Here is a 23478-nt window from a genome sequence, read left to right on the forward strand (position 1 = left end):
TCAGGGTGTGGCTAAGCAACATTTAAATGTTCAGTCCTGTTTTTTTTCTCTGTTGTTGAGTTTGGAGTGGCAAAGGCTCCAGACTGGAAGGCCACAGCTCAGAGAGGAGCTGGGAGCTGGGACTACAATGTATGTGGGTGAACCCCACACTGCTATAGACTGTGCTATGATTTATCTTTTGTTTTGTTGTTTTGCCAGTAAGGCTATATTTATTTTTGCTGGAGCTGCAGGGCTTTATGCCACATAATAAAGCCTGCAGAGAAAACACGGTTCCAGAGTCTACTTCTGGAAGCCGCCGAGTGAGGCTTCTTGCCACAGTTGGTGTGAGAGTGCTGGCAAGATTCCAGGAACACACGTACCTGCCACAGAGAACGGTGGATGTCCTGGGTAAAGGCCGCCAGCCAGAGAAGTACAATAGCATGGAGGACCTGCTTAAGCATCTGTTGCACGCACAGCTGGTGCAACAAACGTAGCACCAGCAGCAGCAAGCGCAGTTCCAGCAGTGGCTACAGCAACAGCAGGCGCAGTTCAAGCAGCAGAACCTGCAGAGCCAGCAGAGCATGCAGCAACAGCACCAGGAGACAACCAAACTGTTGCTGCAACAGTTCCAGTTGCAGCAAAAGGCACAGCAGCAGAACCAGCAGGAGCAGCAACAGCATATACAGCTTCTGGCGGACGCCATCCAGGGCAGGGCAGCCGCCCCACCTCCAGGGTTGACTGATGACTCCCACGTCAGGAAGGTGGTAAGATGGGCCATGCAGAAGATGACCCCCGAGGATGATGTAGAAGCATTTTTGACTGTCTTTGAGAGGGTGGCTGATCGGGAAAGACTTCCACGAGAACAGTGAGCAGAGGTTATGGCGCCATATTTGTCGGATGAACCCCAAAAGGCATATTACGACTTGGCACTGCAGGATGCCAAGGAATATGCCAAGCTAAAGACAGAGATCTTAGCACGCCTGGGAGTGAATATGGCAGTGAGAGCCCAACGAGTCCACCACTGGACGTATGCCAGCGACAAACCCCCTCGCTCGCAGATGTTTGACCTACTGCATCTTGTTCAGAAGTGGTTACAGTCAGAGTCCTCCACTCTGGCCCAGATGGTCGAGCGGGTGATGAATGATAGATTTGAGCACTCCCTTCCGAAGTCGGTACAGACTTGGGTTGCCCAGGGAGATCCCCAGAACGCAGATGACTTCATCGGCCTGTTAGAGAGGTACCACGTGGTTGAGAAATTTCTCTGGAAACCGAATATAGTCACTTCTCCATACTGGGATACCCAAAAGGGGGCGGGATCACCATGGAAGGGGTCTAGAGCCACCACTGGGGGCGTCCCACTCCCACTGAAGGTGTCACAGGGACTCTTGGTAAAGATATAGTCTGTTGGCGGTGTCACAACCCTGGACACGTAGCCGCCCGGTGTCATATATCCCCTGAGCCTATGGACTGCAGCCTAGGAAGACGGGGTTCCTATTATGCTTATCCAGCCTGCAGCGTGGACTGTCGACCCGGTGAGAGCCCGCAGGCATGTGACGTGTCCATTAATGGAGTAAAGGTGCTTAGACTGTTGGACTCTGGGAGTCTGGTGACCCTAATCAGAACTACGCTTCCCCACCAGTTGATCCCTTCTAAAACTGTGGGTGTCCGGTGCATCCAAGGCGAAGCCAAGCACTATTCCATGGCCACAGTGACAGTGGTAACAGACTGTGGTGCCCAGTCTCACTAGGTTGGGGTGGTTAAGGACCTGATACATCCCGTCATACTGGGCCTTGATTTTTCTTTATTTTGGGACTTGTGGGGGAAGTGAACCAGACTAAGTAGCATGGGAAAAAAACAGGTCCCTGGAGAAGAACCCCCGTCAAAGTCTCAAGTGGATTGGTTCCCACTGTTCGTCGTTGCCGGAGATGAGGGCGAGACGGTGACCGAGGAGGCCGACCTCCCTGAGTTAGATGTGTCCGGAGAAAACTTTGGGACTGCTCAAGTTCGGGACCTGACCTTAAAGGGGGTGTTTGACCAGGTTACTGTATGTAATGGGGTTCCCCAAGAGCCGGGGGCCGACACCAGGTTCCCCCACTTTGCAGTTCAGGGGGAGTTGCTATATCGGGTGGCTAACCTAAGGGGTGGTGAGACAGTGGAACAGCTGTTAGTGCCTGGGCTATACAGACGAAGGGTACTGGATATGGCCCCCTTACAAATTCTGGGGGGACACCTAGGGGTTGAAAAAACTCTGGAGAGAATAGTGAGGAGGTTTTATTGGCCAGGATCTTACCGGGAGATCTTAAACTATTGTAGGTCCTGCTCCACCTGCCAGATAAACGCGCCCACCTCCAACTTCCGTAGTCCCTTAGTTCCCCTACCTGTGATAGAGGTTCCCTTTGAGAGGATTGCCATGGAGCTCATGGGCCCCTTAGTTAAATTGGCCCAGGGCCACCAATACATCTTGGTCTTCATGGACTATGTGACCCAGTACCCTGAAGCGGTACCCTTATGGAACTCGTCTAGTAGGAGCATAGCCGGGAACTTGTCCACATCTTTGCCAGGACCAGCCTGCTGAAGGAAACCTTGACGGACCAAGGAACCCCATTCATGAGCAAGGTGATGAAGGAGCTGTGTAAAGTGCTTCAAATTACCCAGCTGCGAACCTCTGTTTACCATCCACAGACTGATGGCCTAGTGGAGCACTTCAATAAGACCCTGAAAGCGATGCTCAAAAAGGTCGTTGAGAAGGATGGTCGAGACTGGGACTATCTGCTTCCATTTTTACATTTTTCCATCAGGGAAGTACCCCAAGCCTTCACTGGCTTCTCTCCGTTCGAGCTTCTATATGGCCGGCATTCAAGGGGTCTCCTAGACATCGCCAAGGAAACCTGGGAGGCCGAGGTCATACCCCACTGGAGCATCATCGAACATGTCGCCCAGTTACAGGGGAAAGTGATCTCCTCTGGGCGCAGGAAGCCCATGTGAGAGTGAGACAGTTCCAGCTGGGGATCGCGCTCTGGTTTTCATTACCCCGGTCGAAAGTAAGTTCCTGGCCAAGTGGAAAGGCCCATATGAGGTAGTGGAGAAACTCAGTGAAGTGAACTACCGATTCCACCAGCCTGGCTGAAGGAAGCCGCACCAAATATACCATATGAACTTGCTCAAGCCATGGTGGGACTGGGAACCTGTGGAAACTATTTGCCTGGGAGCCGCTCCCAAAGGCAAGGTGGAAGAGGTCACTATAGCAGAGACTCTATCGCTGACCCAGAATCAACAGTGTCGAGAACTATTACAGCAAAATTGGGAGTTGTTCTCAGAGTTGCCGGGGCATACTCAGGTGGTAGAGCATGACGTGCTGACGGAGCCATATGTAAGAGTGAATCTGAAGCCGTACTGGATTCCGGAAGCATGCCGGGAAGTGATCTCCGACGATGTGAAGAGGATGCTAGACCTCAGGGTGATAGAGGAGTCAAAGAGTGGGTGGTCGAGCCAAATCGTCCTCGTGCCAAAACTCAACGGAGAGTGGAGGTTTTGTAATGACTACCGCCGGCTGAATGAGGTGTCCAAGTGTGACGTGTACCCGATGCCCCGCGTCGACGAACTCATCGAGAGGCTTGGACTGGCAAGGTACATCACCACTCTTGACCTGATGAAGGGCTGCTGGCAGATCCCCATGTCCCAGACGGCCAAGGAGAAGACAACTTTCTCGACACCTGATGGGTGCTTTCAATATACTCGGATGCCGTTCGGAGTACAGGGGGCCTCAACCACCTTCCAGAGGGCTTAGGATTGGATTCTAGCCCCACATAAGAAGTATGCCGCAGCCTACCTTGATTACATTGCAGTCTTTAGCCCAGACTGGGCTAGTCATCTACATAAACTACAGGCCATTCTGGATGCTGTAAGGAAGGCGGGATTTACAATAAATCTGAAAAAATGCGCGGTTGAAAAAGAGGAGGCCAAGTACTTGGGCTATGTCGTCGGGGGAGGCGAAATAAAGCCGCAAGTTAATAAAGGGAAGGTAATCCAGACCTGGCCGCAACCGCTCTCCAAGAAGCAAGTGACAACTGTAGTGTCGGCGTCCCTGCCTCCTGCTAGGCAGAGACGCCGTTCCTCTCACCTCCCTGCTCCGTCCTCGGCGTCCTCTTCCCGCGCTGCTGGCAGCGCTCGCTGCTTCCCGGGCACTGTACTTAGGGCGCGCGCGCTCCCTCTCTCTTAAAGGGGCTCGCGCCGTCCTAAGGAGTCCCCGGCCAATTGCCGGTGGAGCTCCCATATATAAGGCACCTCCTCCAAAATGGAGGTGCCCGAGCAAAGTTTTTGCAAAGTCTTTCACCTCTGCTTCAGCCCTCAGGTCCCGTTGCCAGTCTGCTTTCCAGCTCTGTCTACCTGCTTGCATTCCTGCGGTCCAACAGTCTGTCTATCTGCATCCGCCAGTCTGTCTATGGACCAGTCCGCCTGCGGATCAGGAAGCACCTGCCTGATACCTGCCTGATACCCGCCTGATACCTGCCTGAGATCACCTGCCAGCCGAGAGAATCTTACCCGCTCACCTGGGAGCGCTTACCTGCTACCCGCCAGCTAGCCTACTTAGAGGCTCTGCCGTCACTTGCCGTGACCACCTGCCAGCCAGCCGAGAGACTCTTACCCGCTCACCTGGGAGCGCTCACCTGTTACCCGCCTGCTAGCCTACCTGGAGGCTCTGCTGTCACTTGCCTCGACCACCTGCCTGTCTAGAGACTCTTACCCTGCTGTCACTTGCCGTGACCACCTGCCTGTCTAGAGACTCTTGCCCTGCTGTCACTTGCCGTGACCACCTGCCTGTCTAGAGACTCTTACCCTACTGTCACTTGCCGTGACCACCCGCCTGTCAAGAGACTGTTCCCGTCACTTGCCGTGACCTCCTGCCCGTCTACCCAGAGACTGTTCCTGTCACTTGCCGTGACTACCTGCTCGCCTTCCCTGGGAGCCACCCGCTTCCTTACAAGGACTGCCCCTTTGTATAGTAGCTCAGAGGTTCCACCTCCCAAACCCGTTACAACAGCCTTCCTGGGAATGGTGGGATATTACCGGCGGTTTATAGGCACCATATCATCCATGGTGAAGTGGACTGAGGAAACAGAGGCTGCGTTCCAACAGATGAAGCTTGCACTGTGTAAACAGCCGGTCCTGGTCGCACCAGACTTCAAGAAAGAGTTTGAGAGCCAGACAGATGCTTCAGAGGTTGGTCTGGGAGCCATACTCTCTCAAGAGATAAATGGGGAAGAACATCCCATTCTCTATCTGAGCCGGAAGCTTTCGTCCTGTGAAAAAAACTATGCAATAGTAGTAAAAGAGTGTTTAGCCATAAAGTGGGGCGTAGATACACTGAGATACTACCTACTAGGCCGGAAGTTTAAGTTGGTGTCAGACCATGCCCCGTTGAGATGCTTGAGGGAAAAAAGGGGTAAAAATACCAGGGTAACTAGATGGTTCCTAGCTCTTCAGGACTTCAACTTTCACGTAGAGCATAGGCCTGGGAAGTTACATGGGAACGCTTATGCCCTTTCTAGAATTCCCTGTCTGGTATCGGAAGGTGCCTAAACCCCCGGCTTTGGGCAGAGGAGGGGAATTTGTGACAGCGTCACTGGTATGATATATGAGGGGAGGTACAGTATGTGTCACACAGGTTGCTAGCGCGTGTGAACTGAAACCAATAAACTTTCTGCCAGCATGTTATATGCTGGGGGTTAACTCTTTTAAAGGGTGCAGTTTTATGGGAATGACGTAAAGATGGGAGGGAAGTCATTCCCCATACCTCCACCTCAGGGTGTGGCTGAGCAACGTTTCAATGTTCAGTCCTGTATTTTTTTCTCTGTTGTTGAGTTTGGAGTGACAAAGGCTCCAGACTGGAAGGCCACAGCTCACAGAGGATCTGGAATCTGGGACTACAATGTGTGTGGGCGAACCCCAAACTGCTATAGACTGTGCTATGGTTTATTTTTTGTTTTGTTGTTTTGCCAGTAAGGCTGTGTTTATTTTTGCTGGAGCTGCAGGGCTTTATGCCACATAATAAAACCTGTAGAGAAAACACGGTTCCTGAGTCTACTTCCGGAAGCGGCCGAGTGAGGCGTCTTACCACAATACTTTGCTTAACATTCATCCCTCCCAGTTTTTTGCTGGATGGAAAGGTGTTTTTGCCACAAATAGGCGATTAATAATGGTTACACAGGTAAGCTGTAGTTTTACCCACAGTATCAAGCTCCAATAAAGAGTCAATTAAACAGTGCAAAGATTTACAAAGGACAATGTGGGTTTTGGGTTCAATGTGATCCTTTGTGTTCACTTAATCTTGGAACCTAAGGCTTTGTGCCCACAATGAGTTTTTCGTGAGTTTTTGACGCTGTGTAATTTTGCTGCATCAAAAACGCATTATCTTACAGTTCCAGAAAAAAGTGGATGAGAATTATAGAAATCTCATGGCCACTACGCTTTTTTTCACTCAGCATAAATTGACCTGTGGTGCATGATTCGAATTTGCAACAAGACAATTTCTCTTGCGGGTACTCTGAGTTTCATGTGCGTATTTTTCCCATAAAATTTCATTAGATGTGGAGAATTCGCAAGTAAAAAATGCACATACGTTTTTACTTAATTTCCACAGTGGAAATGCATCCAAAACGCATGTAATTTAAAAATAATTATATCAATAAGGTTTTGTCAAAGCCAAATACCAGGAAGTATCAAAAACAAAGCAGTTGTCACGGACGGATATGGGGATGACTGGCTGATGGCTCAATACACTGATACAACGTGATGATATAGGGGGGAGGGAGGCCATAACGGTAGGGAAGCGAGGGATGGGACACCTCCTGACACCAAACTGTCTGTCACTAATCTCCCCTAACACCCTATTCGGGTCCTTCCCCCCCGCCGCCGTCACGTGCCTAGTCCCTGACTGTCTCCTCAACAAACCCTGGCTACTGCACTGGCCGACAAGGATTCTAGCCTTGTCACTGCAGATAAAGAACACATGGGAAGATGACAAACAAGGGATTGGCAGCAAGAAAAAAAACAACTTAACTTGAAATCTGCAGCAAAACTCCAACAACGGCAGCAGAGTACAGAACTCCTAGAGCGGCTCCACCAAAGCCACAGGAGGACTCCACACCTCTAGCTGGTCTGCATAGAATGAACTCTATAACCGACAATCAGCTGATGGTTAGGTGACTATTTAAAGGGAGATGGGAGTTGTTACCAATGGTGACGAGCGAGTATGAATTGTTAACCCTTTCGGTGAGCACGCTCGGGTGCTTGTCGAGTATTTGCGGCATGTGCGGCATCGATGTGTCACCGTGGCTGCATGTGTCACATCTGTTAAATACCTGTGACACATGCAGGGATTGCCTGTTTGTTAGGGTTAACAATACATGCTCGCTCAACACTAGTTACCAACCAACATCGGCTGCTCGAACCAAAAGAAAATTGCCAGCAAGAGACTGGACCAAAGGAAAAAAAACATTAGAATTCAAGCAACCCAGAGCTGCCACGAATCGCCTAATGATTTGTGACACCAGTTTTATTTAAAGCATGACACACCAAAAAGACAAAAACCGCAGCGTCAAAAACGTGATAAAAACATGTTAAAAAACGCATGCGGAAAAACACAATGAAAAAATGCAAGTATCCTAATTTATTCAATAAGTGCAGAAATGGTGCAGAAAATCTGCAATATCAAAAACTCACCAAAATCTCATTATGGGAACGTAGCATTTAACCTGACTCCTGCAGATTTTCAGAAGTGGAAATTTTACAGTGAAATCCACAGTGGCAAAATTTGCATCAAATTGTGCGGATTCTGGATTTCACTGAGCTTTTACCGCAAATTTTACTTTTTGCAGTGGAAAAGGTGAAATTCATAGACTGACATGGTGCGGCTGACAAACACACAGCGTGAGGATGTGATTTTACAAATACTGGTAGTGTATTACGCAGGTGGAGAATCCTCTGCATACCTGACTAGTATGGGCATACTTTTAGAGGCCAATTTTTTTCCTCTGACGATATACTGCTCAAACAGGTGAATGGTGAATACTATCCATTCTATACAGTCCTTTGTGGGCTAGATGCATCAGCGCCAAAGTACCAATATCTCTACAATGTACCAGTCTGAAGTTCAGGCTATTGCTTAGACTGGATACAATTATAACAAAACTGGGATCAAGGCTGTTTAAGGAAGAAGCTTATTAGCAAGCGCACCTTTGAAGCTACATGGAACCCCAACCTGAATTTGGATAAAACCGTTTTAAAGGGACTCTGTTAGCACACAATGACTGTTCAAAGTAAGTCCAGCTGTGGGGATAATCATTTAAATTCACCTTCCAACTTGCTTGTTTTCCCCCTAACTCAACCCCCCCTTCTTGGATTAAGAGCTCTGGCTTCATGTAGCGCCAGCATCTCTGCCTCCTGCCTCCCTTCCCCGGCAGAGATGCCAACCCCTTCACCGCCATGGCCCACGGCTGGAGTGTCCTGCTCCTCTGTCCTCCTTGCACGCTGTCGTTGCCCGAGGTATACGCACAGTGTGCAGATTCCTGGGCACTGTGCTTTGGGTGCACGCACTCCCCACCTCTTAATGGGGCACGCTATCCTAAAGTGTCCCCAGCCAATGGCCGGAAGACACTGACTATTTAAGGCACCTCCTCCAACATGGAGGTGCCTGTGCAACGTTGCAATTTTGTTTTCTAACACTCTTGTTAATTCTTAGGTTCCAGTGTATTTATCTCCATTTACTTACCTGTCTATCAGCTGGGCCCGCCATCCTGTCTATCAGCCGTGCCTGCTTGCCTACAAGCCGTACCCGTCTGCCTACCAGCCATGCCCGCCTGTCTGTCTACCAGCCCTGCCTGTCTACCAACCGTGCCTGCCTGTGTGTCCATCAGCCGTGCCAGCCTGCCTGTCCATCAGCCGTGCCAGCCTGCGCCTGCCTCCTGTCCCTTGGGGGTCAGCTGCCATCCACCCAAGGTCAGTAGCACCTGGTCCACCTTCCTCGTCAAGGAGTCGTCAAGCCGCCGTACATCCAAGGTCGGATTTGGTGAGGTCCCTAGTTACGCCCCTCCGGGCTCTCCTCGCACCATGGCACAGTGATTCAATCACCCATCCCGTTACACTTCATATGGCCAGAGAACGTTGGAGATAGTGGGAAAACAAGCAGGTGAGAAGGTGGATTTAAATGATTGGCCCCACCCTAAATCACCGAGCATCTGTACTTGGTTGAATAGTCATTCTATGCTGACAGACTCCCTTTAAGTATACTGGCATCACATTTATGTGTATGTTCATAAAAAGCTCCTACACATATGACAAATATATACACAGTCATTATAAAAACTAAGTACACAACCTTTTAATTTTTTTGGGTTTGACATATCAGAACATAATAATAATTTAAAAAATAACATCCGGTCATTAGAAGGTCTTAAAATGAAATAAAAACAACCTCAGAGGAACAACAACACATGACAAATTACACACTATCATTATTAACTAAAATGAAGACAAATACCGAAGCAGCGTGTGAAAAATTGCGCTGTTGCATCCAATCACCTGTTTACAGTCTGACACATGGAAACCCCATCGATATGCTGTTTTTGCTCTGGCGGTGGATGGATGTAAACATATTGAACAGGATTCCAAAATGTAGCCCCATTTAATGTGTTGCGGCTGCTGCAGAATGATGGACTCAAAATTATGTTAAAATGGTCTTACAACCATTCTTTATTGATGGGCAGCAAAAGTTGGGATTATTGCTGATGTCTTCCCTCCTTGGTATTGTGCTGCCATTTAGCTGAGCAGGAAACTTGTGCGCAGGTGCCGGCGAGTCACTCTGACTTCCCGATGGCTGCACACTAGATCCCTACTCTACACTTGTACACAGACAGCATGGAAATAACAGGTGAATTGCGCAGGCTCGGAATCCGGCCATGGGAACTGCACGTCACAGGGCACTGTGACGTGCAGGGGAGGGGAGAAATATTTTAATTAAACAAGTAGGCGGGATTTCTTCCCGTCCCCCGGACGGGAAATCAGCGTAACCCATGAGTAATAAAAAGCAATTTCACAGCCACAAGACCGCTAATATGGGACATACAGATAAGTATAGATTCACATTTCTATCACCTGTATGCCCATATTAGCAGTCTGATAGGTCCCAGGGGGTGAAGGATTCCCTTTAATGCCTTAGGCTATGTGCACACGAAGCGATTTTAATGCATTTTTGCTGCATATTTTCGCTGCGAAAACGCATTAAAATCGCTTGTAATAGGTCTGCCATTTACTGCAATGCAAATCCGCATGTGCTGTGCACATCATGTGGAAATTTCCGCTGCGAATTCGCATTGCGGTAAAACCCGCAGCAAGACCAATTCTAGTGCGATTTCACTGCAAAATTGACGCCATTGACTTGCATTAGATTGCATAAGATCCGCATGACTACATGTAGTCATGCGGATCTTATGCGATTAATGCACGGATGGTACCCAGGTCTGGAGAAGAGGAGACTACTACCATAGTACCTGTAAGTAAAAAAAGAATTAAAATAAAAAATAACCTTATACTCACCTTCTGATGGCCCCCGCTCTGCTCCCGGCGTCACTGCTGGCTCCGTAGCGGGTACCGGTAATGTAAAAGGACCTTCCATGACATCAGCGGTCGCGTGACCTGTCACATGACTAAATGACGTCATGGAAGGTCCTTTTACACCATCGCGAGCCGCCGGGGAGCCAGGACGTACCGTACAGGAGACCGGGGGCCATCAGAAGATGAGTATAATGTATATTTTTTATTTTAAATTCTTTTTTTTAACAGGTACTATGGTACCCGGGTCTGGAGGAGAGTCTCCTCTTCTCCAGACCCGGGTACTATCTGCACATTAAATCGGTTAATATCCGCATGTGTGCATGTACTCATGCAGATATTAAGTGATTCAATGCAAGTCAATGGCGGCAATTATGCCGCATTTCCGCAAAAATAATGGAAATGCTGCGGATTTTTACGCAATGATAATCCACAGTGGAAATTTCCGCAGCATGTGCACAGCACATGCGGATTATCATTGAGGATCATGGGGCACGTATTACCAAGCGTTTTCGCTGCGGAAATTCCGCGGCAAAACTGTTTGAAAAACGCATAGTGGCCACGCAGCCTGACTAGTTAATTAAAAAGGTTGTATCAGACTTATTTGTCAACTGAGTTAAGTTTTAAAGTGTAACTAAACACAAAACTTTTTAGAATGTTATAGCCACTTAAACAGTCCCAAGACCTTCATCCATGGCTCTAACCACGGTAGAAATACTGTATAACCAAAAGTGGTGCACGGACTCATAGACTTACTACTGAGCTCAAAAACTGTTTCCTTAGGACTCGGACCCCAACAAATCAATAGGTGTGTTACTCAAGTTAAGAAGTATATGCATAATCCATATAAGTAATGACATCTAGAAGAATAACTCAAAAATGCTGGCAGGGTGGATCAGAAGAAATGACTTAGTCAGGGAGAGTGGTGGTGTCCCTTTAGGTCAGGAGTTCCCAACCTGTAGCTTGAAAACCACATGTGGCTCACAAGCCCATGATGTGTGGCTTGCAGCTGTCTGCCAGCTTGGTGCATTAGCACCAGGTGTAGAAAACATCTATTAATAGTAGATCTCTACATGTTGACTTTTGTATGTAGCCCGTCACAGAACAGTAGATCTGAATGGAGGTAAGATTGGAAACCATGGAGCTTGGCATACTGCCTAGGTGTGTTTTTTGTGGGAAAGCTTTGGCTGTCATTATACCGGTAATAGGGTTCTCTGGGTGTCACTACTTTGAGTGGGGCAGGAGCTGGATGTGGCTCTCGACCTTCTCTCAGAGCTGAATGTGGCTTGTGAACCTCTTTCATAGCTTAATGTGGCTCTCAAGCTCAGAAAGGTTGGGAACCTCTGCTCTAGGTCCTCAAGATGGTAGAAGTTCTGTGCATGGAGCTAACATGATGGATGTGGAGAGGGTTGAAGGAGGCCATCCATGGGCTAAGGCATGGCTGCATTGTTTACAGCTTGAGGACAGTAGATTTGATTAAGAATAAAGATATTACGACTTATAGCCAATTAAAAAGAAATTTAATGATAATGTATGTAAGATAGGTAATAATATGGTAATTAGTTCTCCAGGTATTTTCATATTTCCACAACATGAGCATTTCAGTTATATGTAAAACAGTTTGACTTGACACAACTTCCTTGAGAAAGCAAATTCCTATGGGAAATTTGCATAATTTTTGCTTATATTAATCAAGTAACAGTTTTGCTATGGATGTTTTTTTTTTGTATAAATTCAAGTTGTACTTACCTCTATGTGATGATGATGATCCAGAATGTTGAAGCTTTAATCCCGACTCTATCCTCTGTGGTTTTGTGTACAGAAATAAATAGCACAGGACGCATACACTGACTACAAATGCTAGTAAAACCAATGCTGCAATCGCCAGTCCGATAAGAGCTCCTATACTGAAAGAGAGCACATGAGATAATGTGTTAGTGTATAGCCCAGGAGAAAATTTAAAGACCCAAAAGAGTAAAGGTAATTTAGTGTACGTTAGAAAAGAGAAACCTGTTCTTATCTAACTTCTATGCTGAAATATGGTCTTGTTAGTATGGCTCCAACTCTCCGTCAATCTAAAATAGTGAGTGTGAGAGTAAGAAGGGGGGATTAGGAACAACTACAGCCACTGTGCACCCCAATGGCTAATGGCCACATGATTTTGAAGCAAAGTCTTTCTGCCATTGGCTGGCATGGCTGTGCCAGCTAAATTAGTATAGTTGCTTGTGTGTATTTACACCCTTGTTAGCTGGTTTCTTGTAGAGCTTTACTTCCCTACACTTCTCAGCAAGAGAGTTTGTGAAAACTAGGCAGTACAGAGCTGAAATACAAGCTGAACTATGGTTGTTGCCTGCAGTCATTCCCCTGATGAAGCCGTGTGGGTCACGGCGATACGCGTGGAGTTCTCCCAGTGTTCCCCCTGGCGCCATTCAGGCCCCCCCCCTTCATGTAAGCTGTTACTGTAGGTAATTACTTACTGTCTAGTCAGGAGACTTGTTCCATACAGCCCCTTGGGAGATAGACTGTCTGAGATCCTTTAGCTTTATTTATCTCTGGATATTCTTTATTATTTCCAGACCTATTACACCAGGTTGGTGGTTTGATTTGTAATCATGATACTTCCATATATCTTCTCCTGGGCAGTTTATTCTACCATATGAGCCTTACCTTTCTCCCATGTCCATTTGATAGGGGTTCTCACTTATTGTGATATATTTATTAATCTATATATGTCGATATTGCTTCCTGCCTTTGTGGACGTTTGGTAGGGGTTCCCACTTACTGGGATATATTTATTGCTCTATATACACTGCTCAAATACACTCAAATAACACATCCTAGATCTGAATGAATGAAATATTCTCATTGAATACTTTGCTCTGTACAAAGTTGAATGTGCGGACAACAAAATCACACAAAAAACATCAATGGAAATCAAATTTATTAACCAATGGAGGCCTGGATTTGGAGCCACCCCCAAAATTAAAGTGGAAAAACACACTACAGGCTGATCCAACTTTGATGCAATGTCCTTAAAACAAGTCAAAATGAGGTTCAGTATTGTGTGTGGCCTCCACGTACCTGTATGACCTCCCCACAACTCCTGGGCATGCTCCTGATGAGGTTGCGGATGGTCTCCTGTGGGATCTCCTCCCAGACCTGGACTAAAGCATCCGCCAACTCCTGGACAGTCTGTGGTGCAACGTGACATTGGTGGATGGAGCGAGACATGATGTCCCAGATGTGCTCAATCGGATTCAGGTCTGGGGAACGGGCGGACCAGTCCATAGCTTCAATGCCTTCATCTTGCAGGAACTGCTGACACACTCCAGCCACATGAGGTTTGGCATTGTCCTGCATTAGGAGGAACCCAGGGCCAACCGCACCAGCATATGGTCTCACAAGGGGTCTGTGTTATGTTCTGCTACCAGATCTAAGGAAAAAGAGGAGATCTGTCCCTACGATAGAACTCAGCTGAATCCCTACGATGTAACAGGGAACCTGATCCTGCGATCAGACCTGCTAAAGTCCTAAGTTAGTCTGTACGAAGACCTATAGATGTGGGGGAGGAATCCCTACAAGTACTAAGGACTGGGAAGAACATGGGACACCTCCTAACAGAAATAGTAGCAGACAGACGAACAAACAAAATATAAAGAACATAGAGGTCAGTAAACCAAGCAAACTAACAGAGCAAGACACAGAGCACAGGCTAGCTAGAAAGTAGATATACAATGAAGTCCAGCAAAGCCAGAAGGGCGGAGCAGGATTAAATAGGCCAACAAGGTCATGTGACCAGCAAAGGAAAAAACCTAAGAGCAAGGTTCTAACAGTACCCCCCCTTCTAAGAGGATCCTCCGGATCCCCTAGGACCAGGCTTATCAGGAAATCTCCTGTGAAACGCTCTGATAAGTCTGGACGCGGAAACATCATCTGACCTCACCCAAGAGTTATCCTCGGGTCCGAAACCTTTCCAGGCCACAAGATACTGCAAACTACCTCTATACCGTCTAGAGTCAAGGATGCGAGAAATTTCATATTCCCCGTCCTCCACCACCGGAGGAACAGAGGCAGAGGTGTCACCATCCGACACAACAGCTTTTTTTAACAGAGAGACATGAAAGACCGGATTAATTCTCCAGGAGGTAGGAACCTCCAACCTAACAGCAGATTGGTTGACAACCTGAAGCACCTTAAAGGGCCCTACAAACTTGGGACCCAATTTCTTAGAAGGAATCCTCAACCGCAGATTCCTAGAGGACAACCAAACCATGTCACCAACAGCGAACAAAACCTCCTGTCGTTTCCTATCAAAGTAGTCTTTAGATTTTCTGTTGGCCTCCTGAAGATTACCACGCACATCCGTCCAAACTCTTTCCAAATCACCGGAAAAATTCTCCTCCTCAGGCACGGCAGATCCCAACTTGGAGAACGACCCAAACGACGGATGTCTCCCAGAACAACAAAAAAAAGGCGAACAACCAGCAGAAGAAGATGTATGATTGTTCAGAGCAAATTCGGCAAGTGGCAGAAACTCAGACCACCCCTCTTGATTGTCTGCCACAAAACAACGCAAGAACTGCTCAACATCCTGGTTTTTCCTTTCTGTCTGGCCATTAGATTCAGGATGATATCCGGACGAAAACGACAAATGAATTCCCAACCTGTCACAAAAGGCACGCCAAAAACGAGCCACGAACTGAGGACCCCTATCAGAAACAATGTCAGTAGGAACGCCATGAAGTCTGACAATTTCCTTGACAAAGGCCTTAGCGAGAGTTTTAGCGCAGGGCAGTTTGATGAAGGGAACCAAGTGACACATCTTACTAAAACGGTCCACGACCACCCAGATGACAGTAAAACCCTCAGAGGGGGGAAGGTCAGTTATAAAGTCCATAGCCAAATGTGTCCAAGGAGCACTGGGGACCTCCAAAGGACAAAGCAACCCCGCAGCAGGAGTATGTGAGGACTTAGATCTAGCACATACAGTACATTGGCGTACCCACTTAATGACTTCCTTCTGCCATCCAGGCCACCAAAAACTGCGACCCACCAGTCTCTTGGTCTCAGAGATTCCGGGATGACCTGCCAACCGAGATTCGTGACACTCAACAAACAAATCTCTCCTAAAGGTCCCAGGCACAAACAACCTCCCATGAGGAGTGTTAGATGGGGCATTCTCCTGAGCTTTAAGAATCTCATCTTCCAAAACGGAGTCTAAAGCAGCTATCACAACACCTTCTTGTAAAATGTTTTCCTCTTTCTCAGCACCGACTATGGGAGAAAAACTGCGAGACAAGGCATCCGCCTTAACATTCTTAGTACCAGGGATGTAAGTAACGGAGAAATTAAACCGCGAGAAAAACAGTGCCCACCTAGCCTGACGGGCATTCAGGCGCTTGGCAGCATCAAGATATATCAGATTTTTATGATCCGTAAGAACCTGAACGGGAAATTCCGCACCTTCCAAGAAGTGGCGCCAGTGTTCAAATGCGAGTTTAATAGCCAATAATTCCCGATTACCAATATCGTAATTCAATTCAGTCTCCGAAAATTTTTTTGAAAAAAAGGCACAGGGATGTAATCCATCCCCGTTATCCTGAGACAATACTGCGCCAACCCCCACAGAGGAAGCATCAACCTCAACCAAAAACGGCCTAGTAACATCAGGCTGCATAAGGATGGGAGCAGAGGTGAACCTCTCCTTGAGATACACAAAAGCTTCAATGGCCTCAGAAGACCACTGAACAGCATCAGCACCTTTCCTGGTGAGATCAGTCAGAGGTTTGACAATACTAGAAAAATTTTTTATGAATTTTCTATAGTAATTGGCGAAACCCAAAAACCTCTGTATCGATTTCAAACCAATAGGCCTAGGCCATTCCTGCACAGCCTGAACCTTAACCGGATCCATCTCAAAACCTTTGCTGGAGATAATGTAGCCCAAAAAACTAATTCTCTGTACAGCGAACTCACATTTCTCCAGCTTAGCATAAAGCGAATTGTCCATTAATAACTGTAATACCTCACGCACGCTCCGCCAATGAGACTCCAGATCTGGCGAATAAATCAAAATGTCATCCAAATACACAACCACATTTTTACCGATCAAAGGTCTAAGGATGTCATTAATCAGATTCTGAAAAAATGCAGGAGCATTAGTAAGACCAAAAGGCATAACCAGATTCTCAAAATGACCCACAGGAGTGTTAAAAGCAGTCTTCCATTCATCACCCTCCTTCATGCGCAACAGATTGTATGCCCCCTTAAGGTCAATTTTAGAGAACCACTTGGCCCCCAATAACTGGTTAAACAGATCAGGAATCAATGGCAGTGGGTAAGGATTGCGTACCGTAATTTTGTTAATCTCACGAAAATCCAGACAAGGACGTAAACCGCCGTCCTTTTTTTTTACAAAAAAAAATCCAACCGCCACAGGAGACTTAGAGGGCCTAATGTGACCGGCGGCCAAACTTGTCTGTATGTATTCCTCCAAAGCCTTCCTCTCAGGAATAGTAAGGTTAAATAAACGACTTTTAGGAAGAGTCGCTCCAGGGACAAATTCAATAGAACAATCATAGTCTCTATGGGGAGGCAAAACCTGCGATTCCTTCTCAGAAAAAACTCTCCAAAAATCCTGAATAGGAACAGGCAATTCTCCCCTATCCAAAGCTGCAATACGCCCGTTACAACACTTGTCATAACATTTATGGCTCCAGGATTTAATTTCACTGGTAGACCAATCCAGTACAGGATTGTGACATTTTAACCAGGGCAATCCCAATATTACTGGAGAAGGCAAGTTATTCAACACTACCAAATCCAATTTCTCATGGTGAACACCATTAATAGTGAGAGGAAATTCACAGACCTTGAGAGTAATATTCTTCAAAGGGGAGCCATCCACAGAAACCACAGCAATGGGGGATGATAAAGGTTCAGGTTTTAAATTGAGTTTTTCCACGAATCCCCCATCAATTACATTCAGTGTAGACCCGCAATCAACAAACACCCGAAATTCCATTAATTTTTCCTGAGCAATCGTGGAAGCAGCTAAAAATACACCCTTGGAATTTAAACAGGCAATACGGGCATGACTGACCATTTTTTTTTCTTTCTTCATACGAAGCTCACAGCCTTTAATCAAATGACCAGATTTTCCGCAATAGAAACACAAGCCTTTCGAAAAACGACGGTCTTTTTCTTGAGAGCGAGGTGCCACCGATCCAATCTCCATCGGTTCACCACTGTTAGTACACACATTATCATAACCAGAAACTGACATAGCAGAGGATTTGCTCTCATTAACCCTAGCACGCAGTCTTCTATCCACCCGTATAGCTAATTGCATAGCCTGTTGCAAATCCTCAGGTGTAGGATAAGCAATTAGCAGGTCTTTAACCCTTTCACTGAGCCCAGCAAGAAATAGACTTTTCAGAGCAGAATCGTTCCACCCTGTTTGAGTGGACCAACGACGAAAATGTGTACAATATTTTTCGACATTACCTGATCCTTGTTTTAAACGTCTCAACTCAGTTTCAGCTGATGCGACACGGTCAGGATCATCATATAATAGTCCTAAAGCAGAAAAAAAACTATCCACTGATCTGAAGCATGTATCACTAGGTTGCAAAGAAAAGGCCCACTCCTGAGGCTCTTTGCGCAAAAGTGACATTATGAACCCTACGCGCTGGGATTCATCCCCAGAGGACTTGGGTCTCAAACGAAAATACAATAAGCAAGCATTTTTAAATGAAAAAAATTCTCGATGTTCACCAAAAAATAAATCCGGCAAACATACCTTAGGCTCCAAGAAATGTGCTCCAGAACAGTTACTCACGTGCTGACGGAGCTCGGCCACTTCCAGAGAGAGTCCCTGCAGGCGATGAGCCAAATCCTGAACCGACACCATGATGGAACAGAAAAATCTTTCCTTAGAGAATTTGCTGGCTGGACTTACTGTTATGTTCTGCTACCAGAGCTAAGGAAAGAGAGGAGATCTGTCCCTACGATAGAACTCAGCTGAATCCCTACGATGTAACAGGGAACCTGATCCTGCGATCAGACCTGCTAAAGTCCTAAGCTAGTCTGTACGAAGACCTATAGATGTGGGGGAGGAATCCCTACAAGTACTAAGGACTGGGAGGAACATGGGACACCTCCTAACAGAAATAGTAGCAGACAGACGAACAAACAAAATATAAAGAACATAGAGGTCAGTAAACCAAGCAAACTAACAGAGCAAGACACAGAGCACAGGCTAGCTAGAAAGTAGATATACAATGAAGTCCAGCAAAGCCAGAAGGGCGGAGCAGGATTAAATAGGCCAACAAGGTCATGTGACCAGCAAAGGAAAAAACCTAAGAGCAAGGTTCTAACAGTCTGAGGATCTCATCTCGGTATCTAATGGCAGTCAGGCTACCTTTGGCGAGCACATGGAGGGCTGTATGGCCCTCCAAAGAAATGCCACCCCACACCATTACTGACCCACTGCCAAACCGGTCATGCTGAAGGATGTTGCAGGCAGCAGATCGCTCTCCACGGCGTCTCCAGACTCTGTCATGTCTGTCACATGTGATCAGTGTGAACCTGCTTTCATCTGTGAAGAGCACAGGACTCCAGTGGCGACTTTGCCAATCCTGGTGTTCTGTGGCAAATGCCAAGCATGCTGCACGGTGTTGGGCTATGAGCACAACCCCCATCTGTGGATGTCGGACCCTCATACCACCCTCACAGAGTTTCTAACCATTTGTGCAGACACATGCACATTTGTGGCCTGCTGGAGGTCATTTTGCAGGGCTCTGGCAGTGCTCCTCCTGCTCCTCCTTGCACAAAGGCGGAGGTAGCGGTCCTGCTGCTGGGTTGTTGCCCTCCTACGGCCCCCTCCACGTCTCATGGTGTACTGGCCTGTCTCCAGCCTCTGGACACTACGCTGACAGACACAGCAAACCTTCTTGCCACAGCTCTCATTGATGTGCCACCCTCAATGAGCTGCACTACCTGAGCAACTTCTGTGGGTTGTAGAGTCCGTCTCATGCTACCACGAGTGTGAGAGCACAACCAACATTCAAAAGTGACCAAAACATCAGCCAGAAAGCATTGGTACTGAGATCTGGTCTGTGGTCCCCACCCGCAGAACCACTCCTTTATTGAGTGTGTCTTGATAATTGCCAATAATTTCCATCTATTGTCTATTCCATTTGCACAACAGCATGGACAGGAACCAAACAAGAGGCTGAATCTTTTATTGAGGGACTTAATAACAATCCTCTAAATATTCATCTAACTTTTGAAATTTCATCTATTTCAGTTGACTTCCTAGATCTTAAAATTGCCATGGTTGATGGTTTCATCACTACTGAGCTGTATAGAAAGAAGACAGCAATGAATAGCCTGCTGCATTATCGGAGTTTTCATCCCAAGTCTTGGAAAAACGGAATTCCGGGTGGCCAGTTTACAAGGGCCAAGAGGAACTGTTCATGTCCAGATTCTTTCAAAATGGAGGAAAACAATTTGGTCACTCGGTTTAGACAACGTGGCTATCCTCGATCAGTAATCACTAAGGCTCGATGTAAGGTTTCTACCAGGTCACATGATTCTTTGTTAAATCCTGTTGTGCGTGACAGTGACAACTGCATAAGACTTACTACTACTTTCAATAATCAATGGTCTCGAGTTTACCAAATGCTTCAACGACATTGGAGTATACTTACTACGGACCATCGCTTATCAAATATTATCTCTGAAAGACCACTTCTCACAGCTAAACGTGCTCCAAATTTGGCTGACAAATTGGTCAGAAGTCACTACAAACGACCAACTATTACGACTTCTTCGGGCATACGTCTCAGGGGTTCTTACCCCTGCGGCAAGTGCTCAATTTGCCCTTTCATGCAGCCTACCAAGGTGTTTATTAATCCTCTTGACCAAACTATTACACATCTTAGAAATTACATAAATTGTAAAACTCAATTTGTGATTTATGCATTAATATGTCCCTGCTCTATGGTTTAGGTAGGGCAAACGAGTCAGGAACTACGTAAGAGAATCCAAAAACATATTTCCAACATTAACCTAGCCAAGCAGGCTTTACAAAAGGGCAAAAAGATTACTACAGTGGCGACACATTTTCTAAAAAATCATGGTGGCACACCCCATGGACTACGGGTGTTTGGCCTTCAAAAAATCTTGCCCAATCCACGATGCAGTGATTACTCTAATCAACTCCTTAAAATGGAGTCGAGGTGGAATTACACCTTGAACTCCGTGGCACTTAATGGCATCAATGAGGACCATTCCTTTAATGGTTTTCTAATTAAATAATTATATTGTGGCCGCTCCAGAAGGATCATCTTATACTCCTATTGTCCATTACTCTTTTTGTCTTATGGTTCTCTTCCATAATCTCCCTTTCTGATTCTGGGTCTTATTTATCACTGAGGATGATTATCCTCCCGCGTATTGGTCTTAGATTTATGGGTTATACCATGGTCTTTTGAAGATCCTATATTAATCATGTTGAAATTTTGAATTTTTGTATATATGGTGTTTATGATCAATCTCATGATCAGGATGTTTTGGTGATGTTATTATATATACCATATCTTGCATTCTGCACTTTATTAATACCTTATATATCATGGCACCTTATAGTTATCTTTCATTGTATCTTATGATCATGTATATTTGTATTTTGGGCTATTAATCGCCTATTTTTTGGTCAGTATATTATACGTCTTGAATAATCATTGATATCAATATTTATTGCGTACCTGTTGGTGCATGTTTTGGGTTACTATTCCCTCACATGTCTCTTGGCTTTTTTCTCTTCTAAATGCTTTTAATATCCTTTTGTGTGGTCTATATGATCTTTTGTCAAATGTTTGTTCAATAAAATATTATATATTTTTGTAATACAAATATTTGGGTGTGCTTGGCTCTATGTACCTGTGGCTTTTTCTCTTCTTACGCTATATGCATCACACAGGCTGCCCTTAGCACCCCTCTCATATCTTGCTGTGCCTCCTATTCCTTTGTCTCAATTTGCACAACAGCATGTGAAATTGATTGTCAATCAGTGTTTCTTCCTAAGCGGACAGTTTGATTTCACAGAAGTTTGATTTGCTTGGAGTTATATTCTGTTGTTTAAGTGTTCCCTTTATTTTTTTGAGCAGTGTATGGTAATATTGCCTTCTGCCTTTGTGGACGTTTTTTGATAATTGCATTTTACAGCTATTATTTGACAGTATATCTTGTCTTGTATGTGCATTGCTGGGAGTGTTCAAATATTACATCCCTTATCATCTGGGAATTATCCATGTCAGCTATCATTTGTTAGTTGAACACTTTGGGGTGTAAATATTTGAGTGTCATTAATACCTGTCATATGGGGGACAGCATATATGCCATGTTTATGTCGTTTTAAAATGATTTTAAAATGTGTTGTTCAATAAAAAAATGTTTGCTATTTTCTCTATTGGAGGTGTGCTCGTCCCTATGTAGTGTCTTTTTTTCTTACACTATCATGCCTCTTTTCTCTACATGACGTCGCACCCCCATTGATATCTATATATGTGTTGGTAGTGCAACCCCGGCCCCTCTTTTGTGTCTGAAATGAAAATGTGCATTTTAAGTGTACAGCTACAGCTACCCCGGAGGACACAGGACGACGTGGGTGGTTACAGATCGGTAACTGTAGCCTGGAGTCTTGAACAACTGTGAGTAAAACCTGAAGACTGCACCCCACTGTGTCCTGGAATAATTGCTGCACCATCACCTGCCCTGCACTACACAGCACAAGCAACATGTACCTCATACAATATATCATTTCCTGCCCTGGAGCTTAGCTCTACCTGTGGAGAGCTGAACCAACTCTGCTGCGTCACCATCAGCTCCAGTGGATCTGCACTGCAGCGGCGGCCCCATATAGCTGCATACCACGGGTGGCGTCACGAACATTATCTTTAAAAACTTTATTCCCCTTTCACTTTCCCTTTAATTGACCACCCTGGGTCACCGTGACATCCCCCAGCAACGACCGGCCCGGCTACCGAGCACAGCATGGCCCAGGGGGCGCGTCACTATCATACGAATGAGTGAAATCTGTGAAAAACATGGATAGCACTCTTATAAGATAAACTGATGTCTGACTGAGCCCTAGGACTGTCTTTATGGGTTTTAAACCTCAGAACATAAAGGAGAATGCTGCCGTACAGTGACAGCAAGTGCATGTGTTCTATCACATCCTTATATCCAGAGTTTATGTTCTTTTTACAATCTACCCTATACAAGGAATCTTCTACTATAAATACATTGATAAAATTAATAATTTTTAAAGGACTATTCCAAAGCTTACTCTATCCCAACTGGTGTTATCTTGACATACTTGATATAACAGGAAATGCTGGCTCAGCCAATCACTAGCTAAAGTGGGTGACTGCTGTGGCCAGTGATTGAGTGGGTATTTACTAACATTTCTGGTGTTTTTTCCATATTTGACCGGGAGGTAGAGACAAGCAGGGAACACATTAAACACTAGAATTGAAGCTGTAGGGGTTTGGTGAGGGTGATATTGCTTCTTCTTTTTTTTTTTTAAACTAGACAACCCCATTAAGTTACACCTCTGATAAGAGCAGAAAACCTTTTAATCTTTCAAACCTGTACTCACAGACTATAACAAATAGCTGTTGGAGGAAAAATCGAATCTGATGATTCTGCATAGCAACTTGTCTAACGCCCATGAAGCAGGTCCCGCAATTCACCTTTCAAATAGATGAAGAGTAATTACATCAATTAACAATAAGTGTGTGCGGGAACATTATATTGCATTAGCTGACAATTCTCTCCGTTCATTCAACTCTAAATTGTTTGTTGCCTCAGTAATATAAATCC

General features: G+C 45.8%; 1 protein-coding gene across 1 annotated transcript in view; it reads right to left on the reverse strand.

Annotated features, from left to right (window-relative positions):
• The window catches only part of SHISAL2B (shisa like 2B), a 137494-nt gene that overhangs the window by 53418 nt on the left and 60598 nt on the right, over positions 1–23478 (reverse strand). The window contains exon 2 of the mRNA XM_073680246.1: positions 12337–12494. Coding sequence (XP_073536347.1) covers positions 12337–12494 — 158 coding nt within the window. The remainder of the gene's footprint in view (positions 1–12336; positions 12495–23478) is intronic.

The sequence above is a fragment of the Phyllobates terribilis genome, unplaced genomic scaffold (genome assembly GCF_046119375.1).
Source record: "Phyllobates terribilis strain yellow unplaced genomic scaffold, ASM4611937v1 Scaffold_1__5_contigs__length_1240528914, whole genome shotgun sequence".
Classification (NCBI taxonomy): domain Eukaryota; kingdom Metazoa; phylum Chordata; class Amphibia; order Anura; family Dendrobatidae; genus Phyllobates; species Phyllobates terribilis.